Source organism: Bacillus rossius, chromosome 15 (assembly GCF_032445375.1).
Source record: "Bacillus rossius redtenbacheri isolate Brsri chromosome 15, Brsri_v3, whole genome shotgun sequence".
Classification (NCBI taxonomy): Eukaryota; Metazoa; Arthropoda; class Insecta; order Phasmatodea; family Bacillidae; genus Bacillus; species Bacillus rossius.
Window position 1 is genome coordinate 645383 of NC_086342.1, and position 27600 is coordinate 672982.

Here is a 27600-nt window from a genome sequence, read left to right on the forward strand (position 1 = left end):
CCATCATGGCCTGGAATGTCGAGGGGGCGTCCATCAGCCCGAACGGCATGGCTCGGAACTGAAACCTGCGTCCGTCCGGGGCCGTAAACGCGGTCTTAGGACGGTCTTCCTGCCTGACGGGGACTTGCCAATACCCGGACCTTAGATCAAGTGACGTAAATATACGGGCGTCCCCCAAGCCTGCCAACGCGTCTGCAATGTTTATCAGTGGTGGTGGGGCGGGTATGGTGACAGAGTTCACGGGTTTGAAGTTCACACAGAACCTCAAGGTCCCGTCCTTCTTCTTAGCCATGACGATTTGGCTATTGTACGGAGATTCACTAGCTTCTATTACTCCGTTCTGGAGCATTTCGGTTATCTGTTCCTGCACTACCTGACGGTCTTTGAGTCCAAACTCCCGCGGCTTTACGTATATGGGACTGTGTGGCTTTGTAGGGATGGCATGTTCCGTCACCGTTGTCCGCCGCAGCATGTCTGTGGCCGCGAACACTAACGGTTGCTGCGACAACACGCCCTCGAACAACCCTGTGTAATTTGGTGGCACGTCATGAGTGAGGTCTGCCAGCTGGATCTGTGGTGAGGGAGGAACAGGGCCCGCCCGGCCCACGCCGTACAGCGTTCGGCGCCCCTGACGGCCCACGTGCAACTTACTGTCCTTGATGTCAATGGCGGCGTCCTCCTGGACCAGCCAAGGCAGGCCCAGGATCAACTCCTCCCGCAGTCCACGCATCACCAGGGCGCTAGTCCGACTGAATAAGTCACGAACACCGATGGTTACCTGTGCGCGTCCAGACGTGGACGCGCTTGTCCCCTCCGTTGCCAGTTGCACCTCGTCCTCGTGTGGCTCCAAGTCCTCGTCCGGCACCAGGTGGGCGGAGACAAAAGAGTGGGTCGCCGCCGTGTCCACCAACGCGTGGACGGGACGGCCGTTCAGGAGCACTGGCACCCGGAGCAGCGCCGCCTGGTCCGTGCCCAGCTGTCCCAGCTGTGCTGGAGGAGCCCCCTGCTCCTCTGGTGGTGACCTGTCCCCTGCTGTTGGACTGCTACTGGCTCCCCCGTCTGCTGTGGCGTCCATGCTGCGGTTCCCGTGGTCCCTCGTGTCTCTTCCGAGCTGCCCAGTGGGGCTGTCACTTTTGGCGGGCGACGTCCCTGTGTTCCTCTCGTCCCTGTGGCTGGTGTCATGGCGGGCGTCGTTGGGCTGACTCGTTCTCGGGCTCGGTGAGGTCTTTTCTGTCATGTTGTCCGGGTTCGTATCTAGGAGGCAGTGGCCGACTCTGTCCCTGCCCCCTATTGTCCGTTTCCCGGATGGCGTCCTTCCCTTTCCATCTTCCTCCACAACTCCGCCTTGGTTGGACACTCCGCGTGCCAGTGATACTCCGGGCTGCGGCAATACTGACACCTGGGTGGACGGTTGTCACTCGTCCGCTGATTCGTACTCCGCTCCTCTGACCGTGTTCTGGTCTCCCGTGTGGGTCCCCCTGTCGTCCTCTGCCCTTGTGGTGTGGCCCCGCCCCTGTATCGGACCAATGTCATTGCGTCCTCGGGTGTCACAGTCTCTTGTGACATCACTGGTGTCATCCTAGGCTCCCGTCGTGACTCTCTTGCCCAGAGTTCCCTCCTACTTGCTGCCAAGTCCATTTCAGTCTCCCGGGCCAGCTCCACGAACTCGGATACCTCTAGGTCCACGGCCCGTCGCAGAAAAGGGCGTAGCGACGGCAACAACTGTTCGCATATTACGGGCATGACCTCGCTCACTGTTCTCTCCGGCCCCACTCGCCGGTGCAACCGCACCTTCCTATAGATAAATGATTCGGCGCTCTCCCCTGCGGCCTGTGGTACACTGTAAAGTTGTCGCTGACACTCGGCTCGTGCCAGTGGTCCGTTGAACCGCCTCTCTAGTGCTCGCTCGAATTCTCCCCACTCGGATAGATAGTCCCCCGTGTCCGTCCACCATTTCGCCGCCCGGCCCCGTAACTGGCCACACACTCTCGTCACCCAGTCCCTTCGTGGCACTCCCCTAAGCCTGTCCACACACGCGGCTACAAACGCACTCGGATCTTCGTGCGGTTCTCCCGCAAACTCCGGTAATGGGCTAGCCACCTCGACCACTCGCATCACTATACTCGGATGACCATGACCTATGGGCTCTCTAACGCCCTCGTCGCGGTGACCCGGTAAATGACTCCCCGATTGTCTGTCATTACTCTCCCCGCTACTCTTCACGTCCGCTAGTCCCCATGGGCATTCGCACGAAAGGTCCTGTCCGTGTCTCCCCCTGAACGGAAGTCCACACCCCACACACGTGTCCATCACCCTCGCCTTTGTCTCATCCGGTCCCTCCATTTTTCCGGTCGTCACCCGGCTTCACTTGGTTATCCGATCCTTCTCGGCTCGGTCGGCGAACTCGCCTCTCGGCGCGCGATAAGCCGCAGCGCGATACCGCGCGAATTCGAGCCCGGCGTGGGTCGCGCCGCCTTATCTCTCTCCCGCGTGAACCTGATCCCGGCGTGGATGCGTCTCCTTATCTCTTTCCCGCGCCGCTCCTTCCGCCTGCTTCCGCCGCTCCGCCGCGCCAGGCAGCTCCCGCGCCGTTCGCGTGACGCAACTCGCGCTACGTCGCACGCTACTCCAGTCCATATAATGTCCGTGATGTCCTTTCCGCCCACTTTGTCCGTGTTCTTGGCAACCCGCACTTTGCCAAATTACGCCCTTTGAGACAAAATTTCGAAAGTTTGAAAGTTTTTAAAAAAAATTGAAAGTTTTGAAAATTTGAAAGTTTGAGAATGCGTTGCCACCTAGTTGGGGGCCACTTGTCGTCGAGCGGGCTGATCCCCTTATTGGTTGTGTAGGTTCTTGGGCTAGCTCAGTTGGGGGTGGGTTTCGGGCCGCGTGGCAGTTAAGAGGATCTAGCCTGCTAATAATGAAACTACATAGGGTTTCGTGGCACTCACTCTTTTTATTGGCCACTATTTGCACTGGCACGGGGCTATCGCAGTTCCCGCCTACGACCGTTCTTAGGTGAGGCCTGACTACACGAGAATTTCCCCTTACACGGCCGCCTATGGGAAGTAGTAGGCGCCGGCGTCGCGGCGCTAACCGATGGCGTTTGTCCCAAACCGGCAGGGCTTTGATTTCCTGTCCTATAGCGAATTCAGGCAAGCACTACCTGCGGACACAGTTTCTGAAATGTCCCATTAAAATGGCGAGGTCTCGTCCATGACACAATGGTACTATTTTATCCTAGGCAATGCATGACTATACAAGCGAATAAAGATATATATATATATACATACATACGAGAGGAAAGGAAAAAATTATGAAACACTAATAAAAAGAAAACTAAACTATTTACAATAAGGCGACCCCTTGGCAATAGTTTACATACTAATCTCCAAAGTTTCGAACTGCCTGACACGACTCGAAGACTGTTGCTGATCTATTCCCCGCGTCACTGACGTTAAGCCCGGAGGCCTCTATGCTCACCCGTTTCACTCGTCTTGGCGAGAGCTCGCGGCCGACACGTCACTCCTCCGCGGTTCTCCAGACGCGACTCCCTCTGCTCGCGCCGACCCCCTCCCCGCGCGCGTCTCGTGCAGCATCTCACGTCCTCGTGGACGGGAACCCGCGACTTGTTCACCCCGTGCATATTAAAATACATGTTATTTACCCTTCTAATTTAAATTATACATGATGGATGATATTATAGTTTTTACAATAAAAATTATGTCCTGCTGAAAGAAAAGAAAATATACATAAAAAAAACTACGTCGGAGGGACACTGATTTAATGAAGGTGGCACCACTGGCTCCCGCACACGCCCGCGCACAGAAGAAGGCGGTGACGCGCCATAACGGCCTGTAGGAGCTAGGGTGGCCTCTGGGTCGACGTCACATTTTGCTCTCCATTTTCCCCAATCTCCCCCATTGAACTAATGATCAAAGGGATACTGCAAATGTACATGATAATTCAGCAAATAAAACACTAACATATTTATTACACTTCAAATATCATCACACATGACCAGTCAAATCACAATCTTTTGTGGGTTCATCATCATAATGGCAGTTGACCAACCTAAATAGGTACAGAGCATTGTTAAGATTAACACTATGCCTGACAGGCACACTGCAAATAATACATATTATTGGACCGAAACCTTATGTTATTTGATTCCTTGCTGCAAAATCTCTATACCTTGCAAGCTTTGACAATACTGTTTGTTAACTGCCATGAACTTTCATAGTAAACTATATTCTACCTAAGGGTGATTATTACTGCTTCTAACTTCTCACTGCACTTTGTTAATTAAGATAGCTACACAATGGTAGTTAGAGTTTTCTTGTTTCCCTCAGAATGCAATGCTAATCTTGGTTCGTTAAACCTTAAATAATTGAACTCATTACTTTCTAACTCACCCACCATCTCAGCGAGCTAACTGTTTAAAGGTTAATCACCTCGACTATACTTTGATGATGAACGCGCAGACTCGCCAGTGAATTCCTAGTGTCGATGTGGCTCGCCTATTTTATTGAAGGGTTACAACTGACACCATACAACTGTTCACTTGAACATTTTTTTTATTTAATCAGTACACTTGACTTTGGAATTTCACCAGTGGCACTCACTCCTTTCCCCTCAACTTCAATTTCCCCCTCTTGCACCTTGTATCTCTCACCACCAGCTTTCCTACCTCTAGCCAATTCCTTTCTCTCCCAGTCCTCATTAGAAATTAATGCCCCCCTCTTTTCATTCGCTTTTATGCCCTCTGAGCTTCCACCCATGATCTCTATTCCCACTTCTTTGCACCCAAGTCCCCACCATTCCCAGCCTCTCTCTGGCCCCTCCCTTTATCACCTTTAACTTCCTGACCTACCATTCCACCCTCCTCTACCATTGTAATGCTCACCACCCAACTCAGTAATCATCTCAGATGGACTTTGTATTTCACCCTCTTACCAATCCCTTCTTCCCCCTCCCCGAGCAGACAGTATTCTACACATTGCCCCTTACACGCCCTGGCGAGGTGACGATAAAGCATAACAGCCTGTGCGAGATGTTTTCGTCTAAATCAATATTATTCAATACCAGAGATTAATGAGTGTTGTAAAAAAAGTATTGTGATTGTACCGAATGTGTTTTCTATGCATTATTACATCGCTAGTTATTAAATATATATAATAAACAGAACTAGGAAACTTATTTGTTACTAAATCATATTTGTAGTATTTTAAAGTTCTATGACAATGTAGCTCTCAGGTGCAACTCTGTGGAAGTAGGTCAAGAACAGAAATGGTCCTGTTTGACTTATGTCATGTGATCAGTCGACAGAAAATTGTAAGCAAGATGTCGTTTTGGAAGTCTTGTGTGTTAGTTGCGATTTGTCTAAATTATTGTAATGCAGAGTATCTTCCAGTTCTGTTTTGGAGCTCAGGTATTGGGAAAAGTGATTATCATGGTAGTTCTGCTTTTGAGAAAGTAAGTTCTGATAACTTATACGATTACATCAAGAAGACGACATCCAACAAGAAACCATTGATTCTTGTTTTCACAGAAGAAAGTCTGAGTTTGGAGGATTTTAGCTGGCGTGATTTTGAAAGTAAAACTGCTTTTCCGTGTCTCGAGAATGTGACGAGCTCGGCAGAACTTGTTAAGTTCTTCCCGTCTGTCCACGCCCCTTTGAGAGCCATCAAGAACTTGCGCAATGACGGGTACGAGTTCAGAAGTATTCATTTGCAGGACGAGAGCATTGAAAAAACGAATGTTCCAACGGAAGCAAGTGTCGTCATTGTTAAACTAGACGATGCCAAGGTTAACGAAGACAGGCCGGATCTCCTGAGAAGACACGATGAAACAATATGCGATGCCTACTCGTACTTTGTCGAGAAGGGCGTGTCGCCTCTTGTTATGTACACGGGCCATCACTCGTCGTGGGTGGAGCCTGAAGTGTCGCCCTCTGTTCGTAGAGTGCGTCGTTTGCTCGTGGATGCAGACGACAACACCACAACGAGCAAACTGTGGGTTTCAAATGACACCAAGTTGATGCTGTACACGTCCGAGGCCCCGTACATAGAGCGGTATGGAGAGGTTGTAATGAGCCTTTCGTCCTCGCCTGAAAGGGTTATTTCGGACGACCGACCAGACGAACAGAAACTGATCGTCACTTTCACTGGCGGCATCACGCTGCGTTTAAAGTTCCCAGTTGTGGGTGGTTATTGGAGCTTGAAGACTGTGGTGTTCCTGAACAAGAGCGACACAGATGCCAGCGATGTCAATCTCAACACGACCACAGACATAGTAGCGCCCTACAACTTCTCCTACCATTGCAACAAGGACATCGTGTTCACGAATGGAAACATATCGATAGTGTTCAAAGATCTGCAGGTTCAGCCGTTCCTGCAGAAACGTGAGTTTGGCGATGCGTACGACTGCGTGTGGTTCTTCACCGGTGCCATCTGGTCTGGTCTGTTCGTGACTGCGTTGTTCGCTCTCATCATGATGTGGGGGTTGTCCATGATCATGAACATCAAAACTATGGATCAGTTTGATGATCCGAAAGGAAAAACTATTACTGTAACAGCTACAGACTAGGAACAGTTCCGTTGTATGCCTAGTGTGTTGTAGTGGGTGAAGGATACTTATTTAAAAATTTTCTGAAGCCATATTGTTGTAATATATATATGATGTGATGCTAATTTTCCATCAGCAGTATCAGATAACACTAATATTGTTCCATATTGTATGTAACTGAAGAATAATGTTTTCTTCAGGACTGAGTTATGGTTTGGTGTTTATTTGTTGATTAACCTTCGACAAATCACCTTAGTTTTGTTACATATCTGTGCACTTGGGGCCTTTTGAGACCCCAACTTAAAATGTGGGTAAATGTATATAAGTTGCACATATCTTGTAATGTTACAAATTGCCATGTATTTATTATCTATTTTAATGTTACACTACCCAGTGTTCTAATTACACGTTACAACAACATTTTAGGGCACATGGGGTCTTTTAGGACCCCAATAATATTTGAGATTTTATATATGTAATACGCCATGTAGTGATTTACATATTTGTACTCATAATATTTTACGACATTTTAGATGTTTCACTTTGGAAGAATGTGGACAACCACAGAAAGTTTTAATGATTTTTACATTTTTAGTCATATTTCTCAATCATTTGAAATGTCCCTGTCAAAATAACATATTTATGTCATTATAACACACAATGTTGTTGTTCTTGAAAATGTATGCTCACATAATTATATAGTATGTCTAATTTGCAGACATACAAAACGATTTTTATATTCACAATATAATTTTCAATCACTCTCTGCAGCGCAGCTAGAACACTTGACAAAGTTTTCACTATGCGAGCTGCATACATTGTATCCACAGGAGTTGCACACAGATTTAATTTTTTTATCTTTGGTTCTTGGACACAAGTGACATCGTTTTCTCTTGTTACTTGTAGGAATATATTCACTTGATGTTTGCTTTTTGTAGCCAAGTGCAAGAAGGCCACTTTTCACACCCTTCTGAATGCATTTACCATTCTGCAGCCTTTTTTCTATGTATGGATGAACAAGCTGGCGTCCCAGTTGTAACAAAAAATGACGCCTTTTGTGTTTTACATTTCCAAAATCTTCAGGGTTATAAAATACCCAAACGATAAGTGATGCAATACCAGCAACATCCAGGAGATTATAAAATAACAAAAGTGGCCAGCGCCTTGTGTTACGTTTGCAACTATAAGTAGCCACCATTTTGTCCAGTGTATCTACACCTCCTTTCTTTGAATTGTAGTGCATTATTATCTCCGGCTTCTGTTCAGTTCCTTGTACAGTTGTGGAATGGTGCATTGACGAAATAAGTATAACTGAACTGGATTTTTTAGGCACATATGACACCATAGTTAGATTACCAGCAAAACCAAATACAGATGAATGGATTTCTCTACATTTATGAGGCAACATTTCCTTAGGAATTTCCACCTTATTTTTACGCAGTGTCCCCACGAATGTTGTGTTCTCTTTCAATAACTGTTGAACCAAAGGAATACTAGTAAAAAAATTGTCAGCAACAATGTTTCGTCCTTTGTTTTTCCATTTTCTGACTAGTTCATTGACAACCCTAGAGCCTTGGTTTTGGTCTCTCGTACCGTGTGTGGGCTTGCCCAGATATATTTGGCCATTTAGCGGAAAAGATGTATCAGAGTCACATAACCACCAAATTTTGACGCCATATTTTGCTGGTTTGCTCTTCATGTACTGACGGAAAGGACATTTTCCTCTAAACCCAACTAACTGTTCATCAACTGTCATGTCAAAACCAGGTACATATGACTCTGAAAGTTTCTGTACAAATGTATCCCATATTTCACGCAAAGCTGCAAGTTTATCTTCCTGTTGGCGTGCCACACGTGTTGCCTTATTATCAAAACGAATCATCTTTGTTATCTCTTTGAATCTTTTCAAGGGCATAGTAGCTCGGAATATTGGCCTGCCATGTTCCTCATTCCATAGCTCACTGAGCTCTTCTCTGTTAGCACGATACACACCAGCACACAACAATAGTCCAATGTAAGCCTCAATTTCCATTTCGTTTGTATCTTTCCATATTTTATGTTCAGTGTTCGCATCTGATATATTACAATCATTCATAACTCGTTCCGCTTCTCTATTAGTTTCCCTTACAATAGTACTGACTATTTCTGGTGTCACAAATGTCCCAAATGCTTCTTTTACTGAACCCGGGCGATTACACTTCACTCCAGGTTTATCACGAACTATATTGTGCTTCAACGTTTGCCTTTGTGTTGGTGGATCCCTAAACCATTTCATTCCATTTTTAGCTATGTAATACTGGCCAGACAAGTTACTTTCTATTTCCGAGTCATCATCTGATATTTGTAAAGCATCATCTTGATAATCTTCATCTTCAAGTGCATCACTTTCATTTTCAGTTGTTGGATTACTGTCACTTGAACTTGAAATATTTTCACTGTCACTTATCTCTTGCAACATCTTTAGTAATATACTTCTTCCTTCTTCACTGGAGTGGCGTTTGCCTTCAATTCTGAAATAAACAAAAACATTTACCCTTATTTTCAAGGTGAGCGGATGCCCACTGTAGATAGTTACTGTGAACAAAATACAGTATCTTAGTTTTTGCAAGGAAGGAATAAGTGGCATTGTATAATATACCAAAACAAGTTTCTTGTATTTATTACTAATACTCGAATGCAGGGATGGACATTTTTATTGGTCTGTTTATTGCTATTTTTATGCTGTACAATATAAGTGTAATATATATATATATATATATATATATATATATATATATATATATATATATATATATAATATAAAATAATTTATTTATATTTTGAATTTTTCCTAGAAACAGCATTGGCGTTATAAAAGAACAACAAATTTATGGGCATGGAATTGGAAATATGGACATTGAGGAACTTCAACTATTTTCTGGAATGATAGTTGCAAAAACCACTATAATGCACACGACCGAGAGCAAACACACAACCTCCAGAGTTTGCATCAGATATTGTAAATAGTGAAGTGTTTGAACGTTATTATTGTAAAAAAATTACTGAACACAATGTAGCTAGAGAATACGATTTTTTATGAACTTCCCATGCCTGTGAAAATTAGTAGGCTATACAAAAAAGGTATGAAATGTTTCAAACCGTAGAACATCAAAAACGATCCACCGCCCGAGAAAAGCAAATGGCACTTGAAAAAAACATTGTAGAGTGTAAATGGACGCTTTCTCTATGAGTCAAAACAAGCTCACTTTGTTACATCTGCTTTGAACTTTTATAGGGCACGACGACAAAGATGCCCAAAGCGAACACATCCTATTGATAAAATGTATTGAAAGCACTAGTAAACTTTTGCTCGTAAAATAAAAAATATATAAGCAGCCTAGGCCATCATTTTGAATGATAAAATGCGCACTAAAATTGTACTGCTACTTACATAATTTCTTCATCCATATTTTATGTTTTTCTATATTCTTCTTTTACGATTCATGTTTCGTGGAATATATTGTTCCTAAAGAATATGCAATTTTATAATCACGTCTCCACAACTTGTAAAATATAACGCTAAATAATGATAGTTCAAAACTAGTAACACAATCACTCCACGCAACAAAACTCATGGGTACAAATACAACTGCCGAGCAGTTGCGATAGCTGATGCGCCAAGAGGATACCATTAGCGCTATCTGTTTACTCATTTAGGAACTGCCAGTAGAGTTATTTCTAGCTCCGTTGTCTCAAGCAATAATATAAAGATAAATTTTTTGAAAATTAATTTTATACATTAGATATAAGTTATCTTTGAGTGGGGGTACAAAAGACCCCAAGTGCACTGTGAAAGAGACTTAAAGTTAAAATATTTATTACACAGATATTTTGAAACCAAACATTTCCAGAATTTGAACAAAGCACCTAAAACACATTTTAAAGAAATGTCCTAAAATAACATAAGTCACAGGCTAAACATATGAATGCTACGAAGTGAAACATTTTCGTGGGGTCCAGAAAGACCCCACGTGATGTGTCGAAGGTTAACAGAAATTCCGCCTAGTCAGAAAACATATTGAGAATATTTATGTGTACATAATAGGTTCTGTAAGAAATCAGTGACAAATTGCAATGTTTTACTTTGTTGAGTGATTTGATTGTAGTACTTTGTAGTATATGTGGCTCTATTCCATTTTTCAGTATTATGTTTTCAACAGCAGGTGTATGTACTAGCCACAATATTCATTCTCGATGTTAGGACAAATACAGCATGGGAAGAGAAGGTTGGATGTTTGGTGTATCTTACTGTGCTACATGTGCGTTTATAGCCGGAGATGTCCGAGACATCTGTACCTGTCGACATCCAACACTGTGGCTGTGTTAAACATTGTAGAGTGGGAATGTTAGTTTGTGTGTTGTGTGAAATTTTTGTCTTCAATTTCATGTCAAAGTAAAAAAAAAATGTGTTAAAATAAATGCTTTATGGTCATTTGTGTGTTTAAAATAACCTTTATCAGATGGTGTGGCTTTTGTTCTTCCATTGTACAGTCCTAGATCTTGTTGTCTACCCTGCTCAGACTTATGGTTTATCACCACATCATAAAAATAATCCTTTTCTTCTTATTCATGGATGCTTGTTTGTTATTTGTGCTCGTATTGCCGGTATAGTTGTACTATTCTTAACAGGAAAAATGTGTGTATTAACATACTGCCCCTTGAAAGAGCACAAGTCACGTTCTCAATGTGAAAGCATGTAGGATACATTGTATTAATTCTTTTTGTATTGTTATTGTGGTAATGGTATTCATGGAATGATTTTTACAGTTGTAGGGAATATCAATTTTCTACTTTGAATTAACTACAAAGAGGGTATTTTATCAACAGTAAGTTAGCCAATGAAGTATTTTATATTGGTAGCTTGTGTAAGCCCAGGTCTTGAGGTATGTCACTGTTACAGTTCCAGGAGCTTGTATTACCTTCCTTTTCCTCGTGAACCTGACGACCTTCGTCTTGTGGCAACGACCAGCGCCCCGACAGGTCCAGATGTCTTCCATACCAGCACCTCTTGCAACAAGCGGTCTGCAAACAACTTCAACCTACATCCTTCGTTATAACCATGATGGTCATGCTCTTTCATCACCCCGGGTCTCTCCATTCCCACTGTTCTCTGTCCCTTAGGAAGTCCCAGCATCCGAGTCTCTGATAACTGTTTTATTCTTCTACATTGTTCCCATGCTGTGGAGTGTATGCTGAAAAAAAAACAAGAGAAATTTTTTAAAACAGTTGGTTCTTTTAAAGTTCTGTCAATTAGTTTTGCCATAGCTATGGAAACAGAAAAAATGTGTAGAATTTAGGAGTGAACTACTGAAATGTTATCTTCATGTTACTTTGAAAGACCTGAAAATGAGCCTCAATACATGAAAATGGAGCTAAGCTGTTGGATTCTCTACATAATGGGCCTGGTGCAACCATCTTGGCCATAGAGAAGTCTTAAAATATACTAATGAATAACCAATCTTAGTGATGTACAGTGTTTTTTGAATTTTAAGTTTTCTAACAAAATTTGTTGTTACAAACTACAATACATGATTTTTTTTTATGAACCCAAAATTTTTTCAACAAATCAGTGTAATATATTAGTAAGAATTTCGTTTTTACTTTTTTTCCTTTACCGTCAAAAATACTAATGTCTCCACAGAAAAAAAAATTTGTTCGAAAAAAACGGCAGTCTGCAGGATATATGAAACGATTCAGTCGAGGCCAATGACAGGACTCGGTGTGGTACGGTACTGAGCATTTGTGTCATTCTGATTACTTGTTTGCATTTGATGGTGAAATGAAAATGGGTCATACATTGTATTTTTGTAAACAAGTGTGTACTTAGTTCAGTGTGTAGTGGGTATGTCACCAGGGGCACAACAACTAAATTTCCAAAGGGGGGGCAATATACCTTTTTATAAAGAATCATTGATCCCCCCTATTGAAGTGGGGGGTCCTCCCCGGGGAAAATTTTTATTTCAAGGTGAAAAATGGTGCTATTTAAGCAGTTTTATTATCTAAAAATTGATTACACAGCACTTTCTTTGCCCCCGTTTTCCCCCACTCCAAGGTTTCAGAGAGGGGGGGCAAAATACCCTTGCCGCCCCCCCCCCCCCCGTATGTCACGAACATGGAGCCGTAGTCGCGTGTGCCCGCTGGTCATGGTGCCTCTGCCGGGACCACTTGCGTGTCTCCCGCGCTCACCTCGGCGGGGGCAGCTCGACACAGACAGTTCTTAACTTACGTTTTTATCCGGATTCCAAACCAAGAACTCCACCGCGAAGGGGTGTGGATGGGGATAGTTATGTTTTATGAAGTAAATTTCACATCTTCGAATCAACTTGAGTGAGAGGTACCTATTACAAAGTAACAGAATTATGTTATTCAATTTTTTTTTAATTTGACTGCTACAAGAGGTGAAAATTAAATAAAAATATATCTCTGCAAAAATAGCACATGGACATAGTAGTTTCATTGTTGTCTACATCTATTAAAATTTGACTACTAATAGGGTGCAAATCAAATTCATAAGTCTGTATTTATGCATGATGGTTGAGTTTTATAGTAAAGTTCACACCTCTAGAGTTAATCAAGTGGAAAGTAAGAAAAATAATAATAATAAAAAGTAATGCATAGTTTTTTAATTTTCCAAAATTCTGTCGCTAAGGGGGTGGAAAGGTAATATATTTGAACCTACCACAGTAAGAGGTAACAAACTAAGCATGACTAATGCGTACACAAAATTCACATTGAATCTACATTCTATATCCTTTAAAATAAAGATAAGTGTGTTTCACAATTTTTTAAATTTTATTCCTAATTAGGGGAAACGAAAAAAAGTTGGATTTTATTAAATCTTATTTGACTGATAATGTGGAAGTCTGTATAATCTGCATTAAAAATAAATGGGCATGTGATTACCCCTTATTTAAAGTTTGCTCCCTAATGGAGTAGAATAAAGACAGGTGTGATTTTATTAAGGCTAAATATATCGTCTAATTTAGTAGAACGGGAAATAAGAAAAAAACAAAGTTGTATGTCAAACTGTAGTGAGACAATTGAGAACAACCTGCATGTTAAGTTAGTGGTCAGGTAGTAAAACAGGACACTGCAACAAGGGTCTACGTGTACACCCGGGTCATGAGGTCGGGACGGAACAAGCGACCCTCACGATGTGTCAGTGCTCTGCCATCGAAGACACATTAGCAGAACTCAAGTCAAAAGCATATTTATCACTTTTGGTGCAAAGTCATCCAAGCACAAAAGACTTTTAAGGCAGAAGAAATAATCGAACAATATTATCTTAACGTCACTTGGTTTTCTACAAACCTTGCCAAATTGAACACTTTTTTTAAGCAGTTATTAGGAGATACAAAAAGAAGGGTCATGTATGCTTCGTCAAAAGCTTTCCAGACCAGCTGTGTGTTAAAACTTTGTTGCATTAACCGTGTTTCGTGGTTGGCTGGGTTTATTCCAGGCACGTCTACTGTCAGCGCACCAATCACAGCCATCCAAAACGGAAGCAAATAAGTCCTGAATGGCCCAGCCAAATAGGGCAATGGTTTCTCTTGTGGACGGATCGCCATACCTTATGGCAGTCTAATGAGCGATTCAGATTTTTTTTTTTTGCGAAAAATACACATCCCTAGCAATAAGTGTCGATTGAATGAAACAGCATCCTGGCCACAGTATGTGTGTTAGTAATTTTGATCATTAATTGTGATGTACATTTTTACAGATGCATTGCAAACTGTATTACAGACCTGTTAAATATTGTATTTGTGGACAGATAAACAGCTTTATACAATTTGCTCTATTAAACTCCGCTTACTTTTTGGAACGTGTGCCACGCTCAATACCAATGTACTACGAATCATGTGTCTACTTATTACAATTTTAAAAAACTTGATGCAAATTTTTTTTTCCCCCTTTAACATAATCAGCACAAAAAAAAATGTCTGTCCCTAATTACACAGTTGACAAATTCCCTATTAAATATAGTATGTCACGCACAGCTTTTAACTATTTTTGCCTCAATTCGTATCAGACTGCAGACACAGTAAGTTCTAGAATAAGTCACATTTATTCAAGCATAACCCATTCTAAGGGTGGGGGGGGGCATGTGTTCTTGGAACATTGCAAATGATAACTTTTCACACAAACACACAGTCAAATTTAATACTATTGTAATATGTATACATCAGATTAAATGATTTTTTTTAGTATTTCTATAAAAAAAAAAAAAAGAGAGAGAGAACTGCCACAAATCAGTTAAGAAATGGTTCTAACATAATTATTTTTGATATTTTAGTTAATATTAAATTTTCTTTATATTGTGCTTACTGATGGAATTAATAAGTATAAGACCTACCTCATACATAGCGGGCACTCTTCACAACGCTGTGCTATAAGATCCAGCGTTGAGCGGCTCGCTGCAATAAAAGTGGGCTACAGACTCGAGGAGAGCACCTTATCTTATCTGAGAGATAAGCAGTTGTGTAAGAGTCAGGTGACTAGTGGCCAGGCAGTCTTCTCGCAAGATGGAGGGTCTGAGGTGTGCGTGCGTCCTGGCTAGCATATTGCTGAGTGTCGGGACGGCGGACCATGCCCCGGCACTGGTGTGGGGCACGCACAAGGGCGACCCCCGAGGGCACCCGCCTGCCTTGGAGAGCGTGGCTCCGGAGAGGTTCCGTCGTCTCGTCGAGAACACGGCTGGCCACGGACAGAAGTCTCTGGTGATCGCTTTCTTCGAGAAGAACTTGAGTCTAGAAGACTTCAGCTGGCGTGACTCGGACGACAAAATAGCGTTCCCACGACTCCGGACTGCGTCGAGCTCTGCACCGTCTACGAGTTTCTTCCCCTCGGTGCAGGCCCCTCTGAAGGCCCTCCGGAGTCTACAGGAGGACGGCTATGACGTCCACCACGTCGATCTACAAACGCAAAACCACGATGCTCTCAGAATCCCACACGGTGAAAGGAGCCTTGTGATTGTGGAGCTGGATGACGCAAAAACAAACGAGGATAGACCAGATATGCTGAGACGCCACGATGACATCATCGGTAAGATGTACTCCGAGTCTGTCCGGAGAGGTTCCCAAGTGACTGCCATCTACACGGGCCATCACCCGTCGTGGGTGGAAGCGGAAACTCCTCGCCAGCACAGGGTGAGGCGCCTGCTGGCGGAGGACGCCAACAACACAGTGTCCGGGACGCTGTGGAGGTCCAACGACAGCTCCGTGCTCTTCTACTCCAAGTCCATCCCGTACGTGGAGCGCGGCGGGATCAGAACGAACCTGTCGGCACCGCTGGAAGTGCTGTCCGTCGTCAACGACAGCCTGCAGACGGTGAAGATCAGCTTCGCGGGAGACATCAGCCTGCAGGTGGAGTTCCCGGTGTCGGGCGGCTACTGGAGCATCGGCCCCGTAACCCTGGTGTCCGGGGGCAACGAGGCCTCGCTGAAGACGTACCCGGCCGTCGAGGCACCGCTCAACTTCTCGTACCACTGCAGCCAGAGCGTGGTGTTCTCCAGCGCGCCGGGCAACGCGTCCCTGGTGTTCGACAGCTTCCAGGTGCAGCCGTTCCTGGGCGAGCCCAGCTTCGGGGACACGTACGACTGCGTGTGGTTCTTCACGAGCGTCATGTGGTCCGCCTTCTTCGTGACGCTGCTGCTGGGCTCCATCCTGGTGTGGGGTCTCGGCATGATCCTCAACATCAGGACCATGGACCAGTTCGACGACCCCAAGGGCAAGACCATCCAGGTGACCACCTCCGAGTGAGCGGGCCCCAGTTCCAGTCGACTAGCAGGACTGTGCGCTTCATCTTTCACTGAATGCATTCCTAAGGTCGTATATTTGAGACAACACGGGGTGAATTTTAGTTTTGTTTGGTAGTAAGTCCTGTTTTTTGTTTTAGAGTAATTAGATTTGTTGATAGTATATTTATTGAAAATCAGTGTATGCACCAACAAGAGAAAAGCTGAAGAAAATATTTTTGCCTAACTATGGTGAAAGAAATTAGTAAAATATAAGTGCACAATGTTTAATTATCCACATGTGCCAACATTAATTTGTTGCAAAAAAAATTAAAGATGTAATAAAAAAACTTGTTTTAACATAACTCATTTATAGTGGTATATTTAAAATTCCACAGCAAACTCCAAATTAATTGATTAAGGATTATTTACTATATGTTAGGGACCATGCCATTTCTGCATTGCCGGATTATTGAACATCAGTATAGTTTTATCGGCAGAATATGTGTGAAATATAACCCACTACGAAACAGTCAACATTGTACTGAAATTAAAACGCACAGTAACATTAAACTCCGAGGGAACTACAAACGCCAGCAGTGCAGTACTGCGACATGGCGGACAGAATATGCTGAACCCTACAGTTGCTGACTGAAGACACGTCGCTTTATTTTAAACAATATTTGGCCCGGAGTGGGCAGTAACAAAAAAACTGTCACTATAGCAATAAATTATTATTTCCCAGTACTTACACACATGCAAATACAGCGTATATTATTTTCGTAGTCTTGATTGCAATCAGGGACGTAACTAAACTAGTTTCCGCCCGGGGCAAGAACTCATATTGGCGTCCCATTATTTTTTTCAAACCTACCAAACTACAAAACCTTTCCCAACACCACCTCATATCGCCACCAAATATATTAATTCCATTCCAAATATTTCTGATTCAACTTGGACCAGTTTTTAAATATTTCACGAAATACATGTATGAATCTTTAAATACAAACAAATCAGTTCATCTGCACTCCAACATTTTTTTGTGTCTCCTGACACTACAATATTCAAGTAAATATGTATAGTAAAAGTTACTCTGCAAGTTTGTTCCCCCCCCCCCCCCCCCCTCCACATCAGCCCATGGAGCACAAGCCCCATCTCCCCCACCCCCCAAGTTACGTCCTGATTGCAATAATGAGCTAACCAAATTAGGTATCATACACCTTAAAGAAATGTTCCATCAATATATATGAAGAAATATTTTGAAGTAATGATCATGCAATTAATTATTTCTCAAAGTCAGTATCTTGACAGTAAATTGAACAAATACATTTTTTTTTTTGCTCAAGGATTTTGGTGATTATGTAGTCTGCACGTAAGTCATGTTGGTTCTAGTGGGGATTGTTTTATCAGTGGAAGATGCGACAGAACAGACGTTGCTGACAGCTGCTTCGTGGCGCGACACTGTTGTGGGGCAATGTGTCGTGAGTGTCTAATTTTTTTTTGGTATAGAGCACTTGTAACAATTATATCTGAAGTGCAATTTTTACATTCAGTAGGCCTAAAACTCTGTTCTCTAAATTTTTATATATATTTATTTTCCAATTACTTAGGTCGTAGTATGTTTTCCTTTAAGAAACTTTAACATATTATTCTTACACATCTTTACTAGACAAAATATAATATTCAAGATAATATATATACTGTACCTCCAAGGTACAGTATTTATTTGGTGTGCACAAACAATGTCAGCACTGTTCAAATATTTTCATGAGTGACCTTTGTGGTTTACACTACCTCATGTTATTTTTGTGTTATTTTCATTTATGTAGAAAGGGCTTATATATGAGGATTCTAAAGTAAATGATGAACTATTTCCAACCTAAAAACAACAGCTGCAAGAAAAGAAATGTGACTAACATCGCCTCACAAGCACACAGCATGCTAGCAGCATGTTTAATAGTTTTTGGTGGCAATACAACCGGGTTTTCAACTATCAAAAATCTATCTTTTTTGAAGTTAAATTTTTTTAGGCCGGAATGTGCACGGACCATTCAACAAAATTTTCACGGGATGAAAAAAAAGCAACATACAAAAAAAAAACTTCAGACAAATATACATTATTAATAAACTTTTAAATCATATACTTTAGTGATTGATATTGAATACTGGTCAACACCATTAAAAACATTTATTTATTGTGAATATTAGTAATATAAATTGTGTTTATAAACTTTTTCAAGTATAATTCTGTAAGTGAGGTTATGCTCCCTATATGTATAATTTATTTGCATTATAATTATAAATTATGTTATTATTTATAAATAATTAAAATTAATAAAAAGGAATAAACAGCCAGCATATTTATTAATTTTTAATTATTAATTAAATTAATTAATTTTATGCATGCTTATATTAAGATTGAATAACAATTACTCATTTTAAATTTTTTTTTAATTTGATTGAGTTTATACTTTACTCAGTATTAATAATATCTCTCCAGGCCTTTTATTTTATTTCTATTAATTATTTGCATACAAAATTTATTACGCCATGTAGTATAAATTCTGACGGGCTACGAAAGTACAAGCACCGATTTCTTTCAGAATCTTCAGAGAGGCTGCTGTGTGCTCGACGATGGGAACAGATCAGTATTTTCAAAAGGTTGCAACTGTTTTATCGTAGGAAGCCTATTGGTCCGTTTGTGATATCTTTGTTGTGTCGGCCAGAGCTGTATGTCTGTTGTTTGTAATTTTGTCCTCATTCTGAAACAATTTTACTAGAGTATAAGTTGATTCATGTTAATTTTACCAACCTAACTACTGGATTATATTATTTGTGACAGACAGTTTCTCGCAACGGCGTAAACTCATGACATCACATCGTTTCCCCCATATCAACAACTTTCTAAGAACACAGGCAGCAGTACACAGAAAAATATTTGTGAGGATAAATTGTTGCACATGAAGAAATGAACAGTAAAAGATCTGTGACCTCATTCCTATGACAGTACATTATCCAGGTACACAAGTATAAAATTTTTTTTAAACAAGTGGACCAAGGAAGTGCAGAATTACGCCAGGCTGACTTCTACGCTACAATAACACAACATCCACTCATCTGCTTTCTCCTCACTTTACTACCAGTGATGCAGTGCTGTGTTCTGTACAACTTTTATACATACATTTTCTTACCAAGTATACATTGAAAATTTAATATAGTATGTACGACTGTAAAATCAAAAACTAAGAATAGCTTAAATTTAGTCGTTTAAGTTGGAACTAAACTTATTAACACAAAACACCAAGGCTATTTGTCTTGGCAACCATCTTAACAGCATCAGTAAACAGAAAACATCACAATAAACATCAGCTAAACACATAGTAAAAAATAATATCAATGTTCACTTTAGTTTACCACAAATCAACAAACCTGGTAAGTTTGCTTCCAAATAATTGTCTTATTTAGTACATATGTCATTATAATTAACTAGGGATTGTTGCAAATGGCACCAAAGAAGGTATCTGATAAATTTAAAACTTGAACTTGGCAATGGAACATCATTTGAAGTACATATTTTCAGATTCTTTCAATATGTTTCACATTTAGAAACAGTTTGATATAAAGTACAGTCATTATAAAGTAGAAGTACCAAAAATGTGGGTTTTTCAAGTATGGTATAATGAGATTTCATTGATACTACTTCAAATTATAATGAAAACAGCACCAATAAGGCAATAATTTCTTCTCTTGTGTTGAAACAGTGATATACTTAAAATAAGTGGGATAGAGGAAGTGATGTCAAATGACAACTGACTAATTTATGATTTTGCAGTTTAAATTCCTGTCCAAGAACTGAAAAACTACACGTACTCCTTACAGAAATAACACACATTATAAACAACAAAATTCAATGTATGCACTTAGTTATCCTCTGGTCTTAGAAAGTATTTTATATTTGAGGGCTATTGTGACTCCTATGATGATGTACTTCCCGGTAAGATGGTATGATGAGAAACAAGGTTGAATTTTAAAACTCTAGTTTAAAAAGTTCACATGAGCTCGGTCACACAATGAGATATTACGTCGTGCATTAAGTAAGGCTCTAGATACGAGCTGTGTGAACAATGTGGTATTGTAATAATAAACACACAGCTGAATGTGTAACTAACACTGCTTCACTTGAGACTTCTTCCTGCTATAAATACAATTACTTATTAAGTACAGAGACTGTTGTGTAAAACAAATATTTGGTTTCTGGTTCTTGGCCTTGGAAAATGGCACTACCACATGGAAACAGATAAGTAGCACAATTATTTTAATGGGAATTCTTACAAGTGTGTTATGTGCACTTGGCTATATATCTCTGCAGGTTACACAAAGAAAAACAATTACACAACACAATTGACAAACTTTCATATTAAATACCAAACATAATGAGCAAGTATGTGCACAAGTCAACACACTACAATCACACTGTAACAATAACAACCAACATGGAATATAAAGGTTGTAAAATAGGTACGTACCACATCCTACTGTCTTGTGAGATCAAATAAACCAAACTGACTTTATTCTCGCAGACTTCAAAAATCAAAACAAATTTTAAAAATAGGCTTACTTCATTTGTGCTACATGAAGTACCTCATGGTAAACCCCAAACATGAAGCCTTTATTTGCATTAAATCAATTCATTAGTTTAATATCAGCTTATAGTTGGAGACACACATTCATAAATACCATTAAAGGTTTTTTTTTGCAAAAAAAATATTACTATTGCACTTATATAATACATAGCATTAACATGCCTATTTATTATTTAACTTGAATTAACTGAAAAAATAATTTCTCAACTATGCAAACTTGTATATTTATAATTTAAATAATCATATCTGTTTGAGTCATTTATACTAACTTCCTGTTTCAGGAACTGATCATTTTTCATTAAGTCTTACAGTTTTACAATTTGTGTCCTTCAATTTTAATAATTTATTAGGATATTATATAAATATAATGAATAAATAATAAATAGGCTACTGTTCGCCAAAATCATTTTCTTCTCTTTGCCATTACTAATAAATTAGATAAAAAGTAAAATAATAATTCATACAGTACTTCAATATCAATGTTAAAAAGTGTGTTGTGTCACCTGCTCTGAGTGTCGATGCTGATTAACTGAAGACCTGCTTCACACAGACCCAGTCTGGGGTTGACTGCCAACGATATTGTTTGGGGTCAACATCAAAAAACAACGAGAGTGGCTTGTGTGTGTGTGTGTGTGTGTGTGTGTGTGTGTGTATGTATATGTGTGTATATATGTGTATATATGTGTATATATATGTGTGTGTGTGTGTGTGTGTATGTATGTATATATATATATATATATATATATATATATATATATATATATATATATATATATATATATATATATATATATATACATACACATATATATATATATATATATATATATATATATATAAATAAAAATAAAACACTAGAAAGATTATCCAACAGTTACCACGTGTGTATTTATGCAAGTTAATGGGTCAAAGTTGAAGTTGTTTACAATGAGTGAGGACATGTTTGCCTCAAGTGTCACAATGCTGGGTCTATGCTCTACGACATATGTGATTTCTCCAGACAATATTGCCACTAATGACACAGGAACAAACAGAACAATAGAAAACCATCAAACACACGTAAAATAACTTCAAATGGCAAGTTGTACTGACGCGTGTTAGGAACCTATGGAAGTCCGCACTCACGGCTGACATGCATTAAAGCAAAAACCTCTCTCTAACATATAAATCACTATGCAGTTTGAGTTCCTATCTGCTTGTTTGCTTTGGGTGGGGAAATACAATTTCCAAAGAGTAAATATAATGTGGCTACCAATAGCTTGGCTAATTCAAAGCTTGTAAATACAATTGCCAAAATTATGGTCCTTTCAAGTTTGCGTTGAGATATCATTTTTACGTAATCAATATTTATGAGAGAGGCAAGTCGAATGGCTTGAAGGTTGTCAGCACGTGAATCTTCTGTCAATACGGGTTGTGATCCACCAACCAGCTCACTTGCTATGCTAGAAGCGTGCGTTAGGCAAGCATTGCATTTTGACAACAGGACAAAATTTTGCAGTTTGCAAAGTAACAACAAACATAACTCACTCACAGCAATTATGTAAATTACATCTCCAAGTAATCTAATACATATATTAAACACAAATGATTATAAATCATATTTGTGGCCAGATGCTTTACGTAATTAAATATGAGCTCATAAGTTGTGAAAACTGACAAAAAAAATTGGAGTATGAAAGAAATAGAAAATAACTAGATAGTAAACAAAAATTTTTGTTGTAAAAATGAAGGTGAAATTTCACTGTTTTGCAATTGATTTAGTGGTAACTATACACTTTCACAAGTTTTAGCTGTTCTCTGATTCAGTCAAAAGCCTTACTTAACACCATAAATGTACAACCTTGCTACTAAAGTATATTATCATGCATACATATAAATAAAAATACTGTAAACTCATTAACCTTAAAACCTACTCAGTACTTTGATTTAAACTCCTGAACAAAAAACCGCACCTAAGAAAGTCAGTTCAATTATTGAAAAGTGGAAACCAATGAGCACTTTTTGAGTTGAAATATAAAACTGAATACAGTTAATATGATCATATAACTGCAACAAAGGCTTCCAAGATTCTATACACAAATTCAGACTTTAAATTTAAATCTACTTTCATGACACATGCATGTACACAATGCACAAATACAACGCACAATAAACAAAGGTGCGTAAAACTATCATGTTACAGCACAAAAATGAACCAGCAACATGACTGGTCTTAAATGGTTTGAGCAAAAAATTTGTCTTTAAAATAAAGACAGTAAATTAGGCAGTGAATAAAAATAAAATAAACAAATAAAGAACACTGACACGAGAACGGCAGCAGTGGAACCCGAGCATAAACGAAGACTGTACGGATCACTGTCGCGGTGCTGTTACAAGCAGTGATGCCTCCCAAGACATTTCTCTTTGAGCCAACACATATTTCATAGCACGCTGTGCCATTCTCACCGTCATGACAAGATGGCATAGTTCCAAAACTGGTCAGCTGCTGTCACAGCTAACTGTAATCTCATTGGCCCCATCAAACAGGTAAGTGTAAGTGGCACACAAGCATAACTTAACACTTCCCAATCACGAAAACTATACTCAGCAGATACAGTTCAAATTACCACAGTAACAATACAATCCACCGGTTGTCCTTTTTGAAGGGAGGGTCAACACGTTTCTCATTTTCTGCCATCACTTACCAAACAACTGATCTTAAAGAAGGAAAAACAAAGGCGTAAATACTGATACAAGAAAAAAAAAATTGTGCCATCTGAATTGACGGAGAAAAGCTTAGACGTACAGAGAACGGAAGTGTGAAATTTATAAACATGCTATTTTTGAATTGTATGCAGAAATGCTATAAACATGATGAAACGTATGCTTGAACGTGTAATTTGAGGTTACAACTGAGGCAATGAATGCAGTTGGGCAGTAACTGGCACGAACACTGTCGGTGGCTGGAGGGAGCCTGCAGGCATGCATGTGTCCGGGCCCTCCGAGCTCACTCCGCTGGCGAGCCACAGAGCCGACAGCCTGACGGGAAGAGGTGACGACGCCGCACCGACAGACACCACAGAAGCCAGGGTCAGCCAGGACTGCTCAGTCACAAGTTGTTATCGCAATGGTTTACAGCCCACGATAATTCTGTAATTCTTCAAGCCTCTGTGCATGAAGGAGTGAATGAAAAACCCTACCTTAAACATCAACCAAGTTAACGAACGCAGTATAACAATTAAAAAACAACATAACATTAGAAATGACAAGACTAGAGTCAGAAAACCCCCCAAGAAGACCGTATTCCATTTTAACTGGATAAAACTATTCGACAATCTTGGTTTCCCAACTGTTTTAGAAGATGAAGAACTAACAGATTCACACAGATTCACTACCATCAACATCCCTTTAAAACTTCCATTTACACTGTTGGCAGCACTTCACACTGTGCCTAACATTACTAGTACAAAAGCCAATCGAATAAGCCATAGCACACTGGGCTCCCAGTTGCTGCTGAAATTTAATTTGTACTTAGGACTTTTCCTGATTTTCACAATATAAATATGTACTAGAACATAATCCCGCTGCGTACTATACTAGCATGTGTAAAACAGCAGCTCTACGGAACAAGCATGCGGTTGGTGCAATGCTTGGTGTTGGAGCACAAAACACTAACTTGTGGTGCGCCGGCTACATTACACAACGCTGGTTGGTTTGCTGCGCGTCTCCGTGGTGAAGAGGCCTGCTACAGTCGTGTTGCCTGTGCGTGTACCGTGTGTGTGTGCCAGTGTTATCGAGATGATCGCTTCAGCCAAACACAGATGATCCATACTACTTTATTATTACTGATAACTTTTGTATTCCAGCTTCATAGCGTCACAGCACAGCAAAGCCCTAAAATCTTGCGTCGTAATTCGCTCCTCCTCATCAGACTACCTCACACACACTAGAACTACTCACCAACTAAGTGCCACAGAGTTGTATTTGGTGATGATATCACATTTTCATGGCCAGTATATAAAAATCAGCATTTTACAGTTATTTTTCATTTATTGAAAACCATTATAATTTTATAATTAAAGATGAGACTTTCGAAACTTTTATACCTCAATACCTGTTGTGCATTAAATTAATACTATCAGGTATCTAAACCACCAATCATTAGGTTGTACTTGAAGAGTCAATGTGTTTACTTGCCTATGCCAGCGACAAGGAAGTCCCCAAGTCAAAAAACCAAATAGACTTGCTCCCAAAAATTTTTAGAAGCATTTTTTTCTCTCTCAAAAAACTTGTAACATAACAATTTTTTTGGCTATCTAATTGTAATGTAAATATTATATTTTTATAAACATTCTGCACCTTATTCTATATTTAAATTATATAAAAAATAGTTTATTGATTTTGGAATGCATAATGTATGTTTTACTAAAATACTGAGTGTTGAAAGTATTGAAAGTAGGTACATACCTGAAAAATGTACCTTATCTTGAGTAGGTTCTGAAATCCTGATATCAACCCAACTTAAATCATAATTAAGTAAGATTTTTATCATAGACTATAACTTCAGTTTTTTTTTTTTTTTTAGCAAATAATATTACAGTGATTAGAGTTATGAACAACTGTTTTCAAATATTTGGAACTTATATTGTTCTTGGTTTGAATATCTACTATATGTAAAAAGGAGAGTGTCTATAGATTTGTTTGTTTTTCGTACTGGATAAAATTTGGAACTACTAGATGAAATTCTGTACACATTATGTTCGAAATATGAGGAAAATTACTGTCTGTATTTGATTAAAAAAACTACACCTCCTAAGTAAAGCCTCTTCACTCTGCATACACCTCAAGCAATACTGAGTACCTTATTTAGTCAATTATATCCAAAACTAGTTTTCAACTTATCAGTACAATGAGTTTAAACCCATGTGCTGTTCAATGCCTGAACAAGTTGAAACACAGCTAGAGCTATGTTGACGATAAAGCCTTACTACAGAAACTTTCACTGGCCAATCAGCTCTACTGTAGACACAAATTTTCTGAACGTCAGTGACGGGCAGGAGGAAAAAGACTTAGTTTCAGCCAGAAGTATAGCAATTCATGCGTAAACTATTTTCAAGAAACAATTTTCCTAACACACTTTCAGTTATCTCCCAGATCAGGTAGCTTTAGTAACCAGCAATGTAAGACAGCCTTATAGCTACAGGACTGGGATAAAGCAGAAAAGACCTGGCAGAAAAATACAATTTCCACTCCAATTTCCCCTCTTACTACTGTTCTAATGTGTCTGGAATTGTAAAGAAAAGGCATAACTAGCTGCCTATGGTACGATGACTGATGTGCCTCAAAAAAATCTGTGCTATTTTTAACACATTTTAAAAGCATTACACAAATGTATCAGAGTTTTAACCTGCTGGCTATAAAATTGTATTTATGTAAGCAATTACAAAGGAAAAATTCACTTTATAATAACTATTAAATTTTAAAAAAAAAATAATTTAAATAATATTTATAGGGAAATACATTATCCCACCTGATATTTATCAACATCCAAGAGCACCGCACATAGCGAACAATTAGGGGCCTAAACACGCTAAACCATGCAAGTTGTTTGCAGTACCTTTACCTCCCAACATCATAACATCCAGCAATATGCACCGGAGTCAAGCCAACACTACTTGAACCGCGACAACGGGAAGGACAGCGCTGAAACAGAAAGCTGCAGCCGGAACTGTAAACACTCTCCACCGAGATTCCCCAGGGGTCACCCTCGCAACACAGCACGATGTGGACCGCAGTCGCGCAACAACAAACCACTGCCTTACGTTTAGGAAGCTTCAGGGATATGCAAATGCAAGAGCAAGTCATTTTCATTTATCAGATAATAGTTCAGCTCCTCCGAGTTGGCTCCATTTCTACCGGCAAGCCCTTCCCAATGCAACAGCATTGCCACGAACAGTTGCTGCTGTGCACGCAGTAACGAAAACAAGGTCGTCAACAAATAACACAGACGGTGGGAACAATTCAACTCCAGAGCCACGAGCCGGTACGATATCGAAACGTAAACAGAGAACACTCGAATCAACGACGGGCATGGCAAGATAACGGTCGCACTCCACAATAACACCACACAAAGCTAACATAATATTAAACTAGACTGCGTTTAAATGCTAACATTATTAAACAGCACAACGTCTGTACAAGAGAACAGCAGTTGAACTGCGAGACTAGAATATTTAAAAATATCACAAGTTAAATTACGCTTCCAGCACATCCATGCATCCGACACTACTCTAAACACAGAAGTATCGCAGTGTTCACACGACCACGAGGGCGCGCCGCGCTGCCGTGTTCCTGCGGTGAGCCTGCGGCGAGGAACGCTCACTCGGGGCAGTCCGGACAGATCTAGTTTGCACAATCTCGCGAGTGAGGAGAGATCCGACGAGAAGATCACGGGACTACCCGTCCCACGACGCGGGCGTGCGGTGGCTGACGAGGAGACGCCTCGTGTGGCGTGGGCGTGCGGTGGTTCACGAGGAGACGCCTCGTGTGGCGTGGGTGCACGTCTGCAACACAGTGACCACACCTGCTCTCGCAACCGGCACACACCTGCAGGGTGCCGACCCAAGGGTGCCGACGCAG

At 40.4% G+C, this 27600-nt stretch overlaps 3 protein-coding genes across 3 annotated transcripts in view; 2 read left to right on the plus strand and 1 right to left on the minus strand.

Moving 5' to 3' along the window:
• Positions 1 to 5289: 5289 nt before the first annotated feature.
• LOC134539431 (V-type proton ATPase subunit S1-like) lies at positions 5290 to 11038 on the plus strand. Its single transcript, XM_063381464.1, has one exon. It carries the CDS (start codon positions 5290 to 5292, stop codon positions 6586 to 6588), a length of 1299 nt encoding a protein of 432 aa, XP_063237534.1. The 3' UTR covers positions 6589 to 11038.
• A 3991-nt stretch (positions 11039 to 15029) lies between these two features.
• Positions 15030 to 16601, plus strand: LOC134539432 (V-type proton ATPase subunit S1-like). The gene has a single exon (XM_063381466.1). The coding sequence runs from the start codon at positions 15129 to 15131 to the stop codon at positions 16362 to 16364; it is 1236 nt and encodes a 411-aa protein (XP_063237536.1). The 5' UTR covers positions 15030 to 15128; the 3' UTR covers positions 16365 to 16601.
• Positions 16602 to 21838: 5237 nt separating this feature from the next.
• Positions 21839 to 27600, minus strand: part of LOC134539244 (calpain-D-like) — a 28316-nt gene continuing 22554 nt past the window's right edge. Inside the window, exon 13 of the mRNA XM_063381054.1 lies at positions 21839 to 27524. The gene's annotated coding sequence lies outside the window, so the exon portion shown is untranslated. The remainder of the gene's footprint in view (positions 27525 to 27600) is intronic.

Bases quoted from the DNA above. Each gene is read 5' to 3' on its own strand.
- LOC134539431 (XM_063381464.1), top strand. From the start codon at position 5,290: ATGGTCCTGTTTGACTTATGTCATGTGATCAGTCGACAGAAAATTGTA.
- LOC134539432 (XM_063381466.1), top strand. From the start codon at position 15,129: ATGGAGGGTCTGAGGTGTGCGTGCGTCCTGGCTAGCATATTGCTGAGT.